At 46.2% G+C, this 13495-nt stretch overlaps 1 protein-coding gene across 1 annotated transcript; it reads left to right on the top strand.

Moving 5' to 3' along the window:
* Nucleotides 1-2770: 2770 nt before the first annotated feature.
* LOC116371892 (proline-rich protein 2-like) lies at nucleotides 2771-13486 on the top strand. Its single transcript, XM_031821027.1, has 4 exons — nucleotides 2771-2818; nucleotides 10560-10884; nucleotides 10978-10982; nucleotides 12710-13486. Exons 1-4 carry the CDS (start codon nucleotides 2771-2773, stop codon nucleotides 13484-13486), a joined length of 1155 nt encoding a protein of 384 aa, XP_031676887.1.
* The last annotated feature ends 9 nt before the right edge of the window (nucleotides 13487-13495 follow it).

Here is a 13495-nt window from a genome sequence, read left to right as displayed (position 1 = left end):
TTCCCTCTATAGTACACTACTGTTGACCAGGGCCCAGAGGCGGTTGGTAATAGATTGAAGAAAGAAAGGCAGAACAAATAAACAAAGGGCTGTATCATGGCTGAGCTGTTTGTTTTCAACATGGCATGTGTGTTTATTTCTTCATGATGTTGGAGGATGGAGGAGGGAGATGGAGGAGGAGGGAGATGGAGGAGGAGGGAGAAGGGGGGAGGTGGGAGGGGGAGGGAGAAGGGAGAAGGGAGAAGGGAGAAGGGAGAAGGGGGGAGGTGGGGGGGGGAGGGAGGAGGGAGATGGAGGAGGAGGGAGAAGGGAGAAGGGAGAAGGGGGGAGGTGGGAGGGGGAGGGAGGAGGGAGATGGAGGAGGAGGGAGAAGGGAGAAGGTGGGATGTGGGAGAGGGAGGGAGGAGGGAGATGGAGGAGGAGGGAGAAGGGAGAAGGGGGGAGGTGGGAGGGGGAGGGAGGAGTGAGATGGAGGAGAAGGGAGAAGGGAGAAGGGGGGAGGTGGGAGGGGGAGGGAGGAGGGAGATGGAGGAGGAGGGAGAAGGGAGAAGGGAGAAGGGGGGAGGTGGGAGGGGGAGGGAGGAGGGAGATGGAGGAGGAGGGAGAAGGGAGAAGGGGGGATGTGGGAGGGGGAGGGAGGAGGGAGATGGAGGAGGAGGGAGAAGGGAGAAGGGGGGAGGTGGGAGGGGGAGGGAGGAGGGAGGAGGGATGAGAGGGAGGGTAGAGGAGGATATGGGGCTGCATCATAATGCATTATAACTTTAGGCAGGAACAGTGTTTACCAACTTTTCTTTACCCAACATTTGTGAATGACATAATGGAGAAATCAACTGAGAGCTAGGCCCTGTAAGAGGTGATAGCTTTAATTTACACATTACATTTCCCTAGAGTCATGACAAAACACCTAGGAAATGAACTACAGCACTGATATATAACTGTACACATTACTGTAGTTACCCACTGATATCTATCTGTACACATTACTGTAGTTACCCCACTGATATCTATCTGTACACATTACTGTAGTTACCTACTGATATCTATCTGTACACATTACTGTAGTTACCTACTGATATCTATCTGTACACATTACTGTAGTTACCTACTGATATCTATCTGTACACATTACTGTAGTTACCTACTGATATCTATCTGTACACATTACTGTAGTACCTACTGATATCTATCTGTACACATTACTGTAGTTACCTACTGATATCTATCTGTACACATTACTGTAGTTACCTACTGATATCTATCTGTACACATTACTGTAGTTACCTACTGATATCTATCTGTACACATTACTGTAGTTACCCACTGATATCTATCTGTACACATTACTGTAGTTACCTACTGATATCTATCTGTACACATTACTGTAGTTACCTACTGATATCTATCTGTACACATTACTGTAGTTACCTACTGATATATAACTGTACACATTACTGTAGTTACCTACTGATATCTATCTGTACACATTACTGTAGTCTAGTAGTTACCCACTGATATCTATCTGTACACATTACTGTAGTTACCTACTGATATCTATCTGTACACATTACTGTAGTCTAGTAGTTACCCACTGATATCTATCTGTACACATTACTGTAGTTACCTACTGATATCTATCTGTACACATTACTGTAGTTACCTACTGATATCTATCTGTACACATTACTGTAGTTACCTACTGATATCTATCTTAACACATTACTGTAGTTACCTACTGATATCTATCTGTACACATTACTGTAGTTACCTACTGATATCTATCTGTACACATTACTGTAGTTACCTACTGATATCTATCTGTACACATTACTGTAGTATCAATACCTTGTGGTCTAACATTGTCTTTGTCTCTCTCTCTCTCTCTGTATCTCTCTCGCTCTCTCTCTCTCTTTCACTCTCTCTCACTCTCTCTCTCACTGTCTCTCTCTCACTCTCTCTCACTGTCTCTCTCTCTCTTCACTCTCTCTCACTGTCTCCCTCTCTCTCTCACTGTCTCCCTCTCTCTCTTTCACTCTCTCTCTTTCACTCTCTCTCTCTCTCTCTCTCTCTCTCTCTTTCACTCTCTCTCTCTATCTCTCTCACTGTCTCTCTCTCTCTCTTTCACTCTCTCTCACTGTCTCTCTCTCTCTCTTTCACTCTCTCTCACTGTCTCTCTCTTTCACTCTCTCTCTTTCACTGTCTCTCTCTCTCTTTCACTGTCTCTCTCTCTTTCACTCTCTCTCTTTCACTGTCTCTCTCTCTCTCTTTCACTCTCTCTCTTTCTTTGTCTCTCTCTCACTGTCTCTCACTCTCTCTCTTTCACTCTCTCTCTCTCACTCTCTCTCACTGTCTCTCTCACTCTCACTGTCTCTCTCTCTCTCACTGTCTCTCTCTCTCTCTTTCACTCTCTTTCACTGTCTCTCACTGTCTCTCTCTTTCACTCTCTCTCACTGTCTCTCTCTCTCTCACACACTATCTCTCTCTCACTCTCCTCTCTCTCTCGTTCACTCTCTCTCACTGTCTCTCACTCTCTCTCTCTTTCTCTCCCACACTCTCTCTGCTCTCTGTAGACATTGAGGGAAAATTGTGGTCGTTGATGTGGATTTGTAGCATATCTTCAAGGGGGTTCTGTAACTTCATTTCCATGAGAGCCAGGTTACTGTGTTACTGTAGGCACATAGTTAAAAGAACATTGGACATCAGCATCCATAGTGTTCCACTGTGGTTTTTCCTGGATTGTTTGTTTTGTGACAAAGGTTTGGATTCATCATTCATGAGATTTGGAGATCTGGTGAGCCAGCCCCTGGGGTTACTGGCTGCGGTAACAGTAATAATCAAACTCAACCACATGGTGGTTTATATGGCTCAAACATGTTAATAGAGAATCAGACGTGTGGGTGTGTGAGTGATACAGATGGATGACTGTATAGAATCTAGACATAGCATCCTGTTAGCAGGTATTGAAGTAGCCAGAATGATGCAAACGTGGGAATCCAAAACTTCCGCTCCAGTCAAATTTTCACTTAGTCATTCATTGATGTAAATGAGTGAAAATCCTAAAAGTAAGGATTCCCACAATATGTGAATAGGATTCCTGAACCTTTTGAACACAATACAGTACCCAGTTGCTCCATTCTCCCTGTAGCCTGCAGCTAAAAGGTAAATACCAAAATAAAGGAAACTCCAACATAATGTTGGGCCACCACGATCTGCCAGAACAGCTTCAATGCACTTTGGCATAGATTTTATAAGTGTCTGGAACTTCCTGTGTGTAAGCACCTGCTTTCAATATACTTTGTATCCCCTCATTTACTCAAGTGTTTCCTTTATTTTGGCAGTTACCTGCAGAATGGACAGAGAGGCTTCCCTCGAGTTTCAGCCAGATGGAATATAACGTTGTGGATAAAGTTCGGAAAGACACAATTTCATGTGTACAACATCTAAAGACCTGCATTGATGGGGTAGGTAGCCTAGTGGTTAGAGTGTAGGGACGGCAGGTAGCCTAGTGGTTAGAGTGTAGGGGCGGCAGGTAGCCTAGTGGTTAGAGTGTAGGGACGGCAGGTAGACTAGTGGTTAGAGTGGAGGGACGGCAGGTAGACTAGTGGTTAGAGTGTAAGGGCGGCAGGTAGACTAGTGGTTAGAGTGTAGGGACGGCAGGTAGCCTAGTGGTTAGAGTGGAGGGACGGCAGGTAGCCTAGTGGTTAGAGTGTAGGGGCGGCAGGTAGACTAGTGGTTAGAGTGTGGGACGGCAGGTAGCCTAGTGGTTCGAGTGTAGGGACAGCAGGTAGCCTAGTGGTTACAGTGTAGGATGGCAGGTAGCCTAGTGGTTAGAGTGTAGGGACGGCAGGTAGCCAGGTGGTTAGAGTGTAGGGATGGCAGGTAGTCTAGTGGTTAGAGTGTAGGGGCAGCAGGTAGCCTAGTGGTTAGAGTGTAGGGACGGCAGGTAGTCTAGTGGTTAGAGTGTAGGGACGGCAGGTAGACTAGTGGTTAGAGTGTAGGGGCGGCAGGTAGAATAGTGGTTAGAGTGTAGGTGCGGCAGGTAGCCTAGTGGTTAGAGTGTAGGGACAGCAGGTAGCCTAGTGGTTAGTGTGTAGGGACGGTAGGTAGCCTAGTGGTTAGAGTGTAGGGACGGCAGGTAGCCTAGTGGTTAGAGTGTAGGGACGGCAGGTAGCCTAGTGGTTAGAGTGTAGGGACGGTAGGTAGCCTAGTGGTTAGAGTGTAGGGACGGTAGGTAGCCTAGTGGTTAGAGTGTAGGGATGGTAGGTAGCCTAGTGGTTAGAGTGTAGGGATGGTAGGTAGCCTAGTGGTTAGAGTGTAGGGACGGTAGGTAGCCTAGTGGTTAGAGTGTAGGGACAGTAGGTAGCCTAGTGGTTAGAGTGTAGGGACGGCAGGTAGCCTAGTGGTTAGAGTGTAGGGACGGTAGGTAGCCTAGTTGTTAGAGTGTAGGTGTGGCAGGTAGACTAGTTAGAGCGTTGGACCAGTAACACATGATCGAATCCCCGATCAGACAAGGTAAAAATCTGTCATTCTACCACTGAACAAAGCAGTGAACCCACTGTTCCTAGGCCGTCATTGTAAATAAGAATTTGTTCTTAACTGACTTGCCTAGTTAAATAAAGATTAAATAAATAAATCACTATACTGAAAGTGTTTCTGTTTTCTAAAAGGACATATTTGTGTGTTTGTGGACCCTTTGTTGACGGTTTTTTCAGAACCACTATACTGCACCACGAGGATTAGGAACGAATCAAAACAAGTGAAATCACAAACAAAGTGTCTGGACTCTTCTATAACATGCAGTTTACATCAAACATAGAGATGTGGTTGTAGAAAGGCTCCTTGAAGTCTGTTACATTGTGTATCTCTATATTTCAGTCTGTTACATTGTGTATCTATATATTTCAGTCTGTTACATTGTGTATCTCTATATTTCAGTCTGTTACATTGTGTATCTATATATTTTAGTCTGTTACATTATGTATCTCTATATTTCAGTCGGTTACATTATGTATCTCTATATTTCAGTCGGTTACATTATGTATCTATATTTCCTCATATTGTTAGTTTCCTTGTTTTGACCCACATGACATTCTCTCTCTCTCTCTCTCTCTCTCTCTGTCTCTCTCTCTCTCTCTGTCTCTGTCTCTCTCTCTCTCTCTCTCTCTCTCTCTCTCTGTCTCTGTCTCTCTCTCTCTCTCTCTCTCTGTCTCTCTCTCTCTCTGTCTCTGTCTCTCTCTGTCTCTCTCTCTCTCTGTCTCTGTCTCTCTCTCTCTCTCTCTCTCTCTCTCTCTCTGTCTCTGTCTCTCTCTCTCTCTCTCTCTCTCTGTCTCTCTCTCTCTCTCTCTCTCTCTCTCTCTCTCTCTCTCACAGTGTTTCTTCTCTTCTCTTCCTGTCTTTTTAATAGATGTGTTTTCTGCCTGATGCCCTTCTCTCATACAGTGTGGTGATTGTGTGTGTTAGGAAACAGAGAGAGAAACAGAGAGCCCCTGTAGAGACTGAAGAGGTACAGTGTGTCCAGAGGGCTGGCCGGCCGGTCCGGACACACAAACACACACACTGAGACACTCACACACACACACTGAGACACACAAACACACACTGAGACACTCACACACACACACACACACACTGAGACACTCACACACACTGAGACACACACACACACACACACACACACACACACACACACACACACACACACAATGAGACACACAAACAATGAGACACACAAACACACATAATGAGACACACAAACAATGAGAGACACAAACAATGAGATACACAAACACACACAATGAGACACACAAACAATGAGACACATAAACACACACAATGAGACACACAAACAATGAGACACACAAACAATGAGACACACAAACACACACAATGAGACACACAAACAATGAGACACACAAACAATGAGACACACAAACACACACAATGAGACACACAAACAATGAGACACACAAACACACACACTGAGACACACAAACACACATACACACACACACTGTGACACACAAACACACACACTGAGACACACAAACACACACACTGAGACACACAAACAATGAGACACACAAACACACACACTGAGACACACAATCACACACACTGAGACACACAAACACACATACACACACACACACACACTGAGACACACAAGCACACACACTGAGACACACAATGAGACACACAAACACACACACTGAGACACACAAACAATGAGACACACAAACACACACACTGAAACACACACACACACAAACACACAGAGACACACACACACTGAGACACACAAACACACACACTGAGACTCTCATAAACTCACACACAATCCACACATACAGGATTGCGAACAAATACAAGCAGGGACACATACTGACAGACCACTTCCTCAGCTGGTGCGGTCCTCAGTGCTCCCACGTAGGGTCGTGGGTGACGTCAAACCCCCTGATAAATCCTCTGCTAATCCAGACAGCCCATGGAGGTCCTGGGAGATCTCACAGTCCTCCACACACGCACACACACACACACACACACACACACACACACACACACACACACACACACACACACACACACACACACACACACACACACACACACCTCTGAGATCGAATTGCTGGTTGCTGACCTGGGTGGTCAAATATCCCCCAACCCCAACACACACACCGCCCCCCCTCCCATCTGAGATCAGATTTCTGACCTAGGTGGTCATTCATCCCCAACCTCCCCCCAACACACACACAACACCCCCCTCCCATCTGCTGTGTTTGGAGTGTTCCTCCCCCCGGGGTGACACATCAGGTGACGGAGAGGTGACAGTGACGTTTGGTGTCGTGAACTGTGACCACACTGAGGGGGTTCAGTACCTCCTGGTTACTGGTTACTGTTTCCATAGTGTTAATGGAGAGGTGTACGGTCATGTCAGGAGACTTGGGGTGTTTTTCATGTAGTCCTCCTTAACATGGGATTTGAAATGTAACAATCTCCATCTGGGTTCCATCTGTAAATATATCACTGGCCCCTTTAAACAATGCTACTTAAATCAAATCAAATTTTATTTGTCACATACACATGGTTAGCAGATGTTAATGCGAGTGTAGCGAAATGCTTGTGCTTCTAGTTCCGACAATGCAGTAATAACGAACAAGTAATCTAACTAACAATTCCAAAAAAACTACTGTCTTATACACAGTGTAAGGGGATAAGGAATATGTACATAAGGATATATGAATGAGTGATGGTACAAAGCAGCATAGGCAAGATACAGTAGATGATATCGAGTACAGTATATACATATGAGATGAGTATGTAAACAAAGTGGCATAGTTAAAGTGGCTAGTGATACATGTATTACATAAGGATGCAGTCGATGATATAGAGTACAGTATATACATATGCATATGAGATGAATAATGTAGGGTAAGTAACATTATATAAGGTAGCATTGTTTAAAGTGGCTAGAGATATATTTACATCATTTCCCATCAATTCCCATTATTAAAGTGGCTGGAGTTGAGTCAGTGTCATTGACAGTGTGTTGGCAGCAGCCACTCAATGTTAGTGGTGGCTGTTTAACAGTCTGATGGCCTTGAGATAGAAGCTGTTTTTCAGTCTCTCGGTCCCAGCTTTGATGCACCTGTACTGACCTCGCCTTCTGGATGACAGCGGGGTGAACAGGCAGTGGCTCGGGTGGTTGATGTCCTTGATGATCTTTATGGCCTTCCTGTAGCATCGGGTGGTGTAGGTGTCCTGGAGGGCAGGTAGTTTGCCCCCGGTGATGCGTTGTGCAGACCTCACTACCCTCTGGATAGCCTTACGGTTGAGGGCGGTGCAGTTGCCATACCAGGCGGTGATACACCCCGCCAGGATGCTCTCGATTGTGCATCTGTAGAAGTTTGTGAGTGCTTTTGGTGACAAGCCGAATTTCTTCAGCCTCCTGAGGTTGAAGAGGCGCTGCTGCGCCTTCTTCACGATGCTGTCTGTGTGAGTGGACCAATTCAGTTTGTCTGTGATGTGTATGCCAAGGAACTTAAAACTTGCTACCCTCTCCACTACTGTTCCATCGATGTGGATAGGGGGGTGTTAATATAATGTTTACATACCCTACATTACTCATCTCATATGTATATACTGTACTCTATATCATCTACTGCATCTTTATGTAATACATGTATCACTGGCCACTTCAAACTATGCCACTTTGTTTACATACCCTACATTATTCATCTCATATGTATATACTGTACTCGATACCATCTACTGCATCTTGCCTATGCCGTTCTGGACAGCACCAGCTGAGGATGTGGTCTGTCAGTATGTGTCTGTGTGTGTGTGTCCCTGCTTGTATTTGTTCGCATGTGCATATTCTTTATCCCTTTACACTTATGTGTGTATAAGGTAGTAGTTTTGGAATTGTTAGGTTAGATTACTCGTTGGTTATTACTGCATTGTCGGAACTAGAAGCACAAGCATTTAGCTACACTCGCATTAACATCTGCTAACCATGTGTATGTGACAAATACATTTGATTTGATTTGATTCAGCTTTGTTTGAAGCAATACTCACAAAGACTCCTTGTTAAGCATAAAGACATAGTCTTTTAGCAGATGTTCTGGTTCCTCTTCTAGATCAATAGAAAGTATTGTGGAGACAGACAGACAGACAGACAGAGAGAAACAGACAGACAGACAGAGAGAAACAGACAGACAGACAGACAGACAGACAGACAGACAGACAGACAGACAGACAGACAGACAGACAGACAGACAGACAGACAGACAGACAGACAGACAGACAGACAGACAGACAGACAGACAGACAGACAGACAGACAGACAGACAGACAGACAGACAGACAGACAGACAGACAGACAGACAGACAGACAGACAGACAGACAGACAGACAGACAGACAGACAGACAGACAGACAGACAGACAGACAGACAGACAGACAGACAGACAGACAGACAGACAGACAGACAGACAGAGAAACAGAGACAGACAGACAGACAGACAGACAGACAGACAGACAGACAGACAGACAGACAGACAGACAGACAGACAGACAGACAGACAGACAGACAGAAACAGACAGACAGAGACAGACAGACAGACAGACAGACAGACAGACAGACAGACAGACAGACAGACAGACAGACAGACAGACAGACAGACAGACAGACAGACAGAGAAACAGAGAAACAGAGACAGACAGACAGACAGACAGACAGACAGACAGACAGACAGACAGACAGACAGACAGAAACAGACAGAGACAGACAGACAGACAGACAGACAGACAGACAGACAGACAGACAGACAGACAGACAGACAGACAGACAGACAGACAGACAGACAGACAGACACTATTCTGGTAAACGGATTATTAAGTGTTTTACCGTTTCACTGTTTATTATAGACTGTATCTGGATATTGTGGACATTGTTTTCATACTTTATCCATTTGGAGGATTCATCTTGGAAGAGAGGATAGGAGCCGATGAATGTGGAACTTCTCTCTGAGAAGAGAGAGATGGAGGGTAGCGAGGGGGGAGTGAGGGGGGAGTGAGGGGACAGACAAGAGACAGAGAGAGAGAATGCGAGAGAAAGAGAGGGGAGGTTGAAGAGAGTTATTTTCATATTTTCATCAGTGTGGAGGATTCATCTTGGAAGACAGAATAGAGGTTTCTAAATCCAGTTCAATAGAGGAGCTGATGTCATTTGGAACACAGCCATTCAGTTCAATAGAGGAGCTGATGTCATTTGGAACACCGTCATTCAGTTCAATAGAGGAGCTGATGTCATTTGGAACACAGCCATTCAGTTCAATAGAGGAGCTGATGTCATTTGGAACACAGTCATTCAGTTCAATAGAGGAGCTGATGTCATTTGGAACACCGTCATTCAGTTCAATAGAGGAGCTGATGTCATTTGGAACACAGTCATTCAGTTCAATAGAGGAGCTGATGTCATTTGGAACACCGTCATTCAGTTCAATAGAGGAGCCGATGTCATTTGGATCACAATCATTGTTTACATGCTTTACTGTTGGATGGTGAGGACCACAGGGGGGTTAGATGTCATGTTGTGTGCTGAGGGACGACTTGCCCTTGAAGACATATTGTACTGTATTACGTCATAGGAGGAGCTGTAGTGTGTGCGTGTGTGTGTGTGTGTGTGTGTGTGTGTGTGTGTGTGTGTGTGTGTGTGTGTGTGTGTGTGTGTGTGTGTGTGTGTGTGTGTGTGTGTGTGTGTGTGTGTGTGTGTGTGTGTGTGTGTGTGTGCGTCCTAACATCCAGTTAGCCTCCCCTAACTGACCACCCCGACTGCTGGCACAAAACACATCCACAACATGAGTTGATTTGTCAGCGTGTTCCTTAAGCTGTAGTTACTCATTGACTTGACTGTTGGCCTGCAAGGCTTCGCCCTGGATAGGACCTTAGCCCTATTCCCTAGAAAGTGCACATTTAGGACCACTTCCTGGAGTCTCTGCATTTCCAATGTCTCCGTCACGTGTTTCTCTGTCTGTGTGTTTATAACATCGGCCCCTGTTCAGGCTGCCTCAGCCACCACCCCAGCCTCGGCAACCTCCTCAGCCTCAGCAACCTCCCCAGCCTCTGCAACCTCCCCAGTCTCTGCAACCCCCCCAGCCTCAGCAACCTCCCAGTCTCTGCAACCTCCCCAGCCTCTGCAACCTCCCCAGCCTCTGCAACCTCCCCAGCCTCCGCAACCTCAGCCACCACCCCAGCCTCAGCCACCACCTCAGCCTCAGCAACCCCCCCAGCCTCAGCAACCTCCCCAGCCTCAGCAACCTCCCCAGCCTCAGCAACCTCGCCAGCCTCAGCAACCGCCCCAGCCTCAGCAACCTCAGCAGCCTTCACGTTAATTTCCTATTTTAAAAAGGGGTTAATGATAGCAGTGCACTATGTAGGAAAAAGGTTGCCATTTGGGGCAGTTGGGCCTGTCCTCTTCAGACTGGGTAATGGGGTCAGGTCACACCCTCTGTTGAGTCATCTTCCTGATGACGATGTTTTGCTTGTTGTTTCATGCCCCACTACGACACAATTACAGCGTATAATGATGCGTCAGATTTAATTTCCTTTGAACGATCCATGCGGTGTTGCTAGATCAAAAAGATAAAGTATTCATGGGACCATTGAAAATCTTCATCATACTGCTTATTGTTATTACTTGGAACGCTACTCCTCCTACGCCGTTTAAGCTAGAAAGGTCATTCAAACTTTAAAACGTGCAGATCAGTCTGGAATAATGTGCTTGTATATACTTTTTAAACTATTAAACTTTTTCACTTTCATGGCATTCACTTTCATGGCATTCACTTTCATGGCATTCACTTTCATGGTATTCACTTTCATGGCATTCACTTTCATGGCATTCACTTTCATGGCATTCACTTTCATGGCATTCACTTTCATGGTATTCACTTTCATGGTATTCACTTTCATGGCATTCACTTTCATGGCATTCACTTTCATGGCATTCACTTTCATGGTATTCACTTTCATGGCATTCACTCTCATGGCATTCACTTTCATGGTATTCACTTTCATGACATTCACTCTCATGGCATTCACTTTCATGGCATTCACTTTCATGGCCTTCACTCTCATGGCATTCACTTTCATGCCATTCACTTTCATGGCATTCACATTCATGCCATTCACTTTCATGGCATTCACTTTCATGGCATTTCCTCAAGATTCTAAAAGGCCCCCTTGTGACATCATCTCTTCCAACATTCCATTCACTATAAATGCAACAATGTAACTTTTGACACAAATCAGCTACTTTGACCCTTTTTCCACCAACTTAGACAAACAGTTAAAACATATGACATCTTCATCTACTTCTCTGCAATTCAAATCTGTTTGTGGAACAAAAATATATTCTACAGATTTATCGGTACAGCTGTTTTAGTAACTGCATAAAGTTTTTCCAAACAACTTCTGTTTTGACCACACGCCCAACCAGTCAGACAAAAACGTAGAGCGTATGAAACCGTCCTTTACTTCTCCACTTTTCAAATCAAAACTCAGAACTGAAATATCTTCTACCAATCAAAAGTTTCAGCTGTTTGTCTGAGTTTATATTTCACCTTTATTTAAACCAGGTAGGCTAGTTGAGAACACCTTTATTTAACCAGGTAGGCCAGTTGAGAACACCTTTATTTAACCAGGTAGGCCAGTTGAGAACACCTTTATTTAACCAGGTAGGCCAGTTGAGAACACCTTTATTTAACCAGGTAGGCCAGTTGAGAACAAGTTCTCATTTACAACTGCGACCTGGCCAAGATAAAGCATAGCAGTGCGACACAAACAACACAGAGTTACACATGGGATAAACAATTGTACAGTCAATAAAACAACAGAAAAATCTATATACAATGTGTGCAAATGAAGTAAGATTGGGGAGTTAAGGCAATAAATGGGCTATAGAGACGAAATAATTACATTGTAGCAATTAACACTGGAGTGATAGATGTGCAGAAGATGAATGTGCAAGTAGAGATACTGGGGTACAAAGGAGCAAAAAAATAAACAACAATATGGGGATGAGGTAGTTGGGTGTGCTATTTATAGATTGGCTGTGTGCAGGTGCAGTGATCGGTACGCTGCTCTGACAGCTGATGCTTTATAACAAAGGCCCCTGTTCATGCTGCCTCAGCAACCCCCCCCCCCCCCCCAGCCTCAGCACCCCCCCCCCCCCAGCCTCAGCAACCCCCACCCCCAGCCTCAGCAACCTCAGCAACCTCCCCAGCCTCAGCAACCTCCCCAGCCTCCCCAGCCTCAGCAACCTCAACAGCCTCCCCAGCCTCAGCAATCTCAACAACTTCCCCAGCCTCAGCAACATCCCCAGCCCCCCCAGCCTCTGCAGTCTCCCCAGCCTCCCCAGACTAGGCAACCTCCCCAGCCTCAGCAACCTCCTCAGCCTCTGCAATCTCCTCAGCCTCAGCAACCTCCTCAGCCTCAGCAACCTCCTCAGCCTCAGCAACCTCCCCAGACTAGGCATCCTCCCCAGCCTCAGCAACCTCCTCAGCCTCTGCAACCTCCTCAGCCTCAGCAACCTCCCCATCCTCAGCAACCTCCCCAGCCTCAGCAACCTCCCCAGACTCAGCAACCCCCCCATCCTCAGCAACCCCCCCAGCCTCAGCAACTGCCCCAGCCTCAGCAACCACCCCAGCCTCAGCAACCCCCCCAGCCTCAGCAACCCCCCCAGCCTCAGCAACACCCCCAGCCTCAGCAACCGCCCCAGCCTCAGCAACCTCAGCAACAACCCCAGCCTCACCAGCCTCAGCAACCTCAGCAACCTCCCCAGCCCCCCCAGCCTCTGCAGTCTCCCCAGCCTCAGCAACCTCCCCAGCCCCCCCAGCCTCTGCAGTCTCCCCAGCCTCAGCAACCCCCCCAGCCTCAGCAACAACCCCAGTCTCACCAGCCTCAGCAATCTCAGCAGCCTTCATGTTAATTTCCTAAT

Source organism: Oncorhynchus kisutch, unplaced genomic scaffold, assembly GCF_002021735.2.
Source record: "Oncorhynchus kisutch isolate 150728-3 unplaced genomic scaffold, Okis_V2 scaffold3813, whole genome shotgun sequence".
Classification (NCBI taxonomy): Eukaryota; Metazoa; Chordata; class Actinopteri; order Salmoniformes; family Salmonidae; genus Oncorhynchus; species Oncorhynchus kisutch.
Note: the sequence above shows the minus strand (reverse complement) of the source record. Positions and strands in the feature narration are given on the sequence as shown.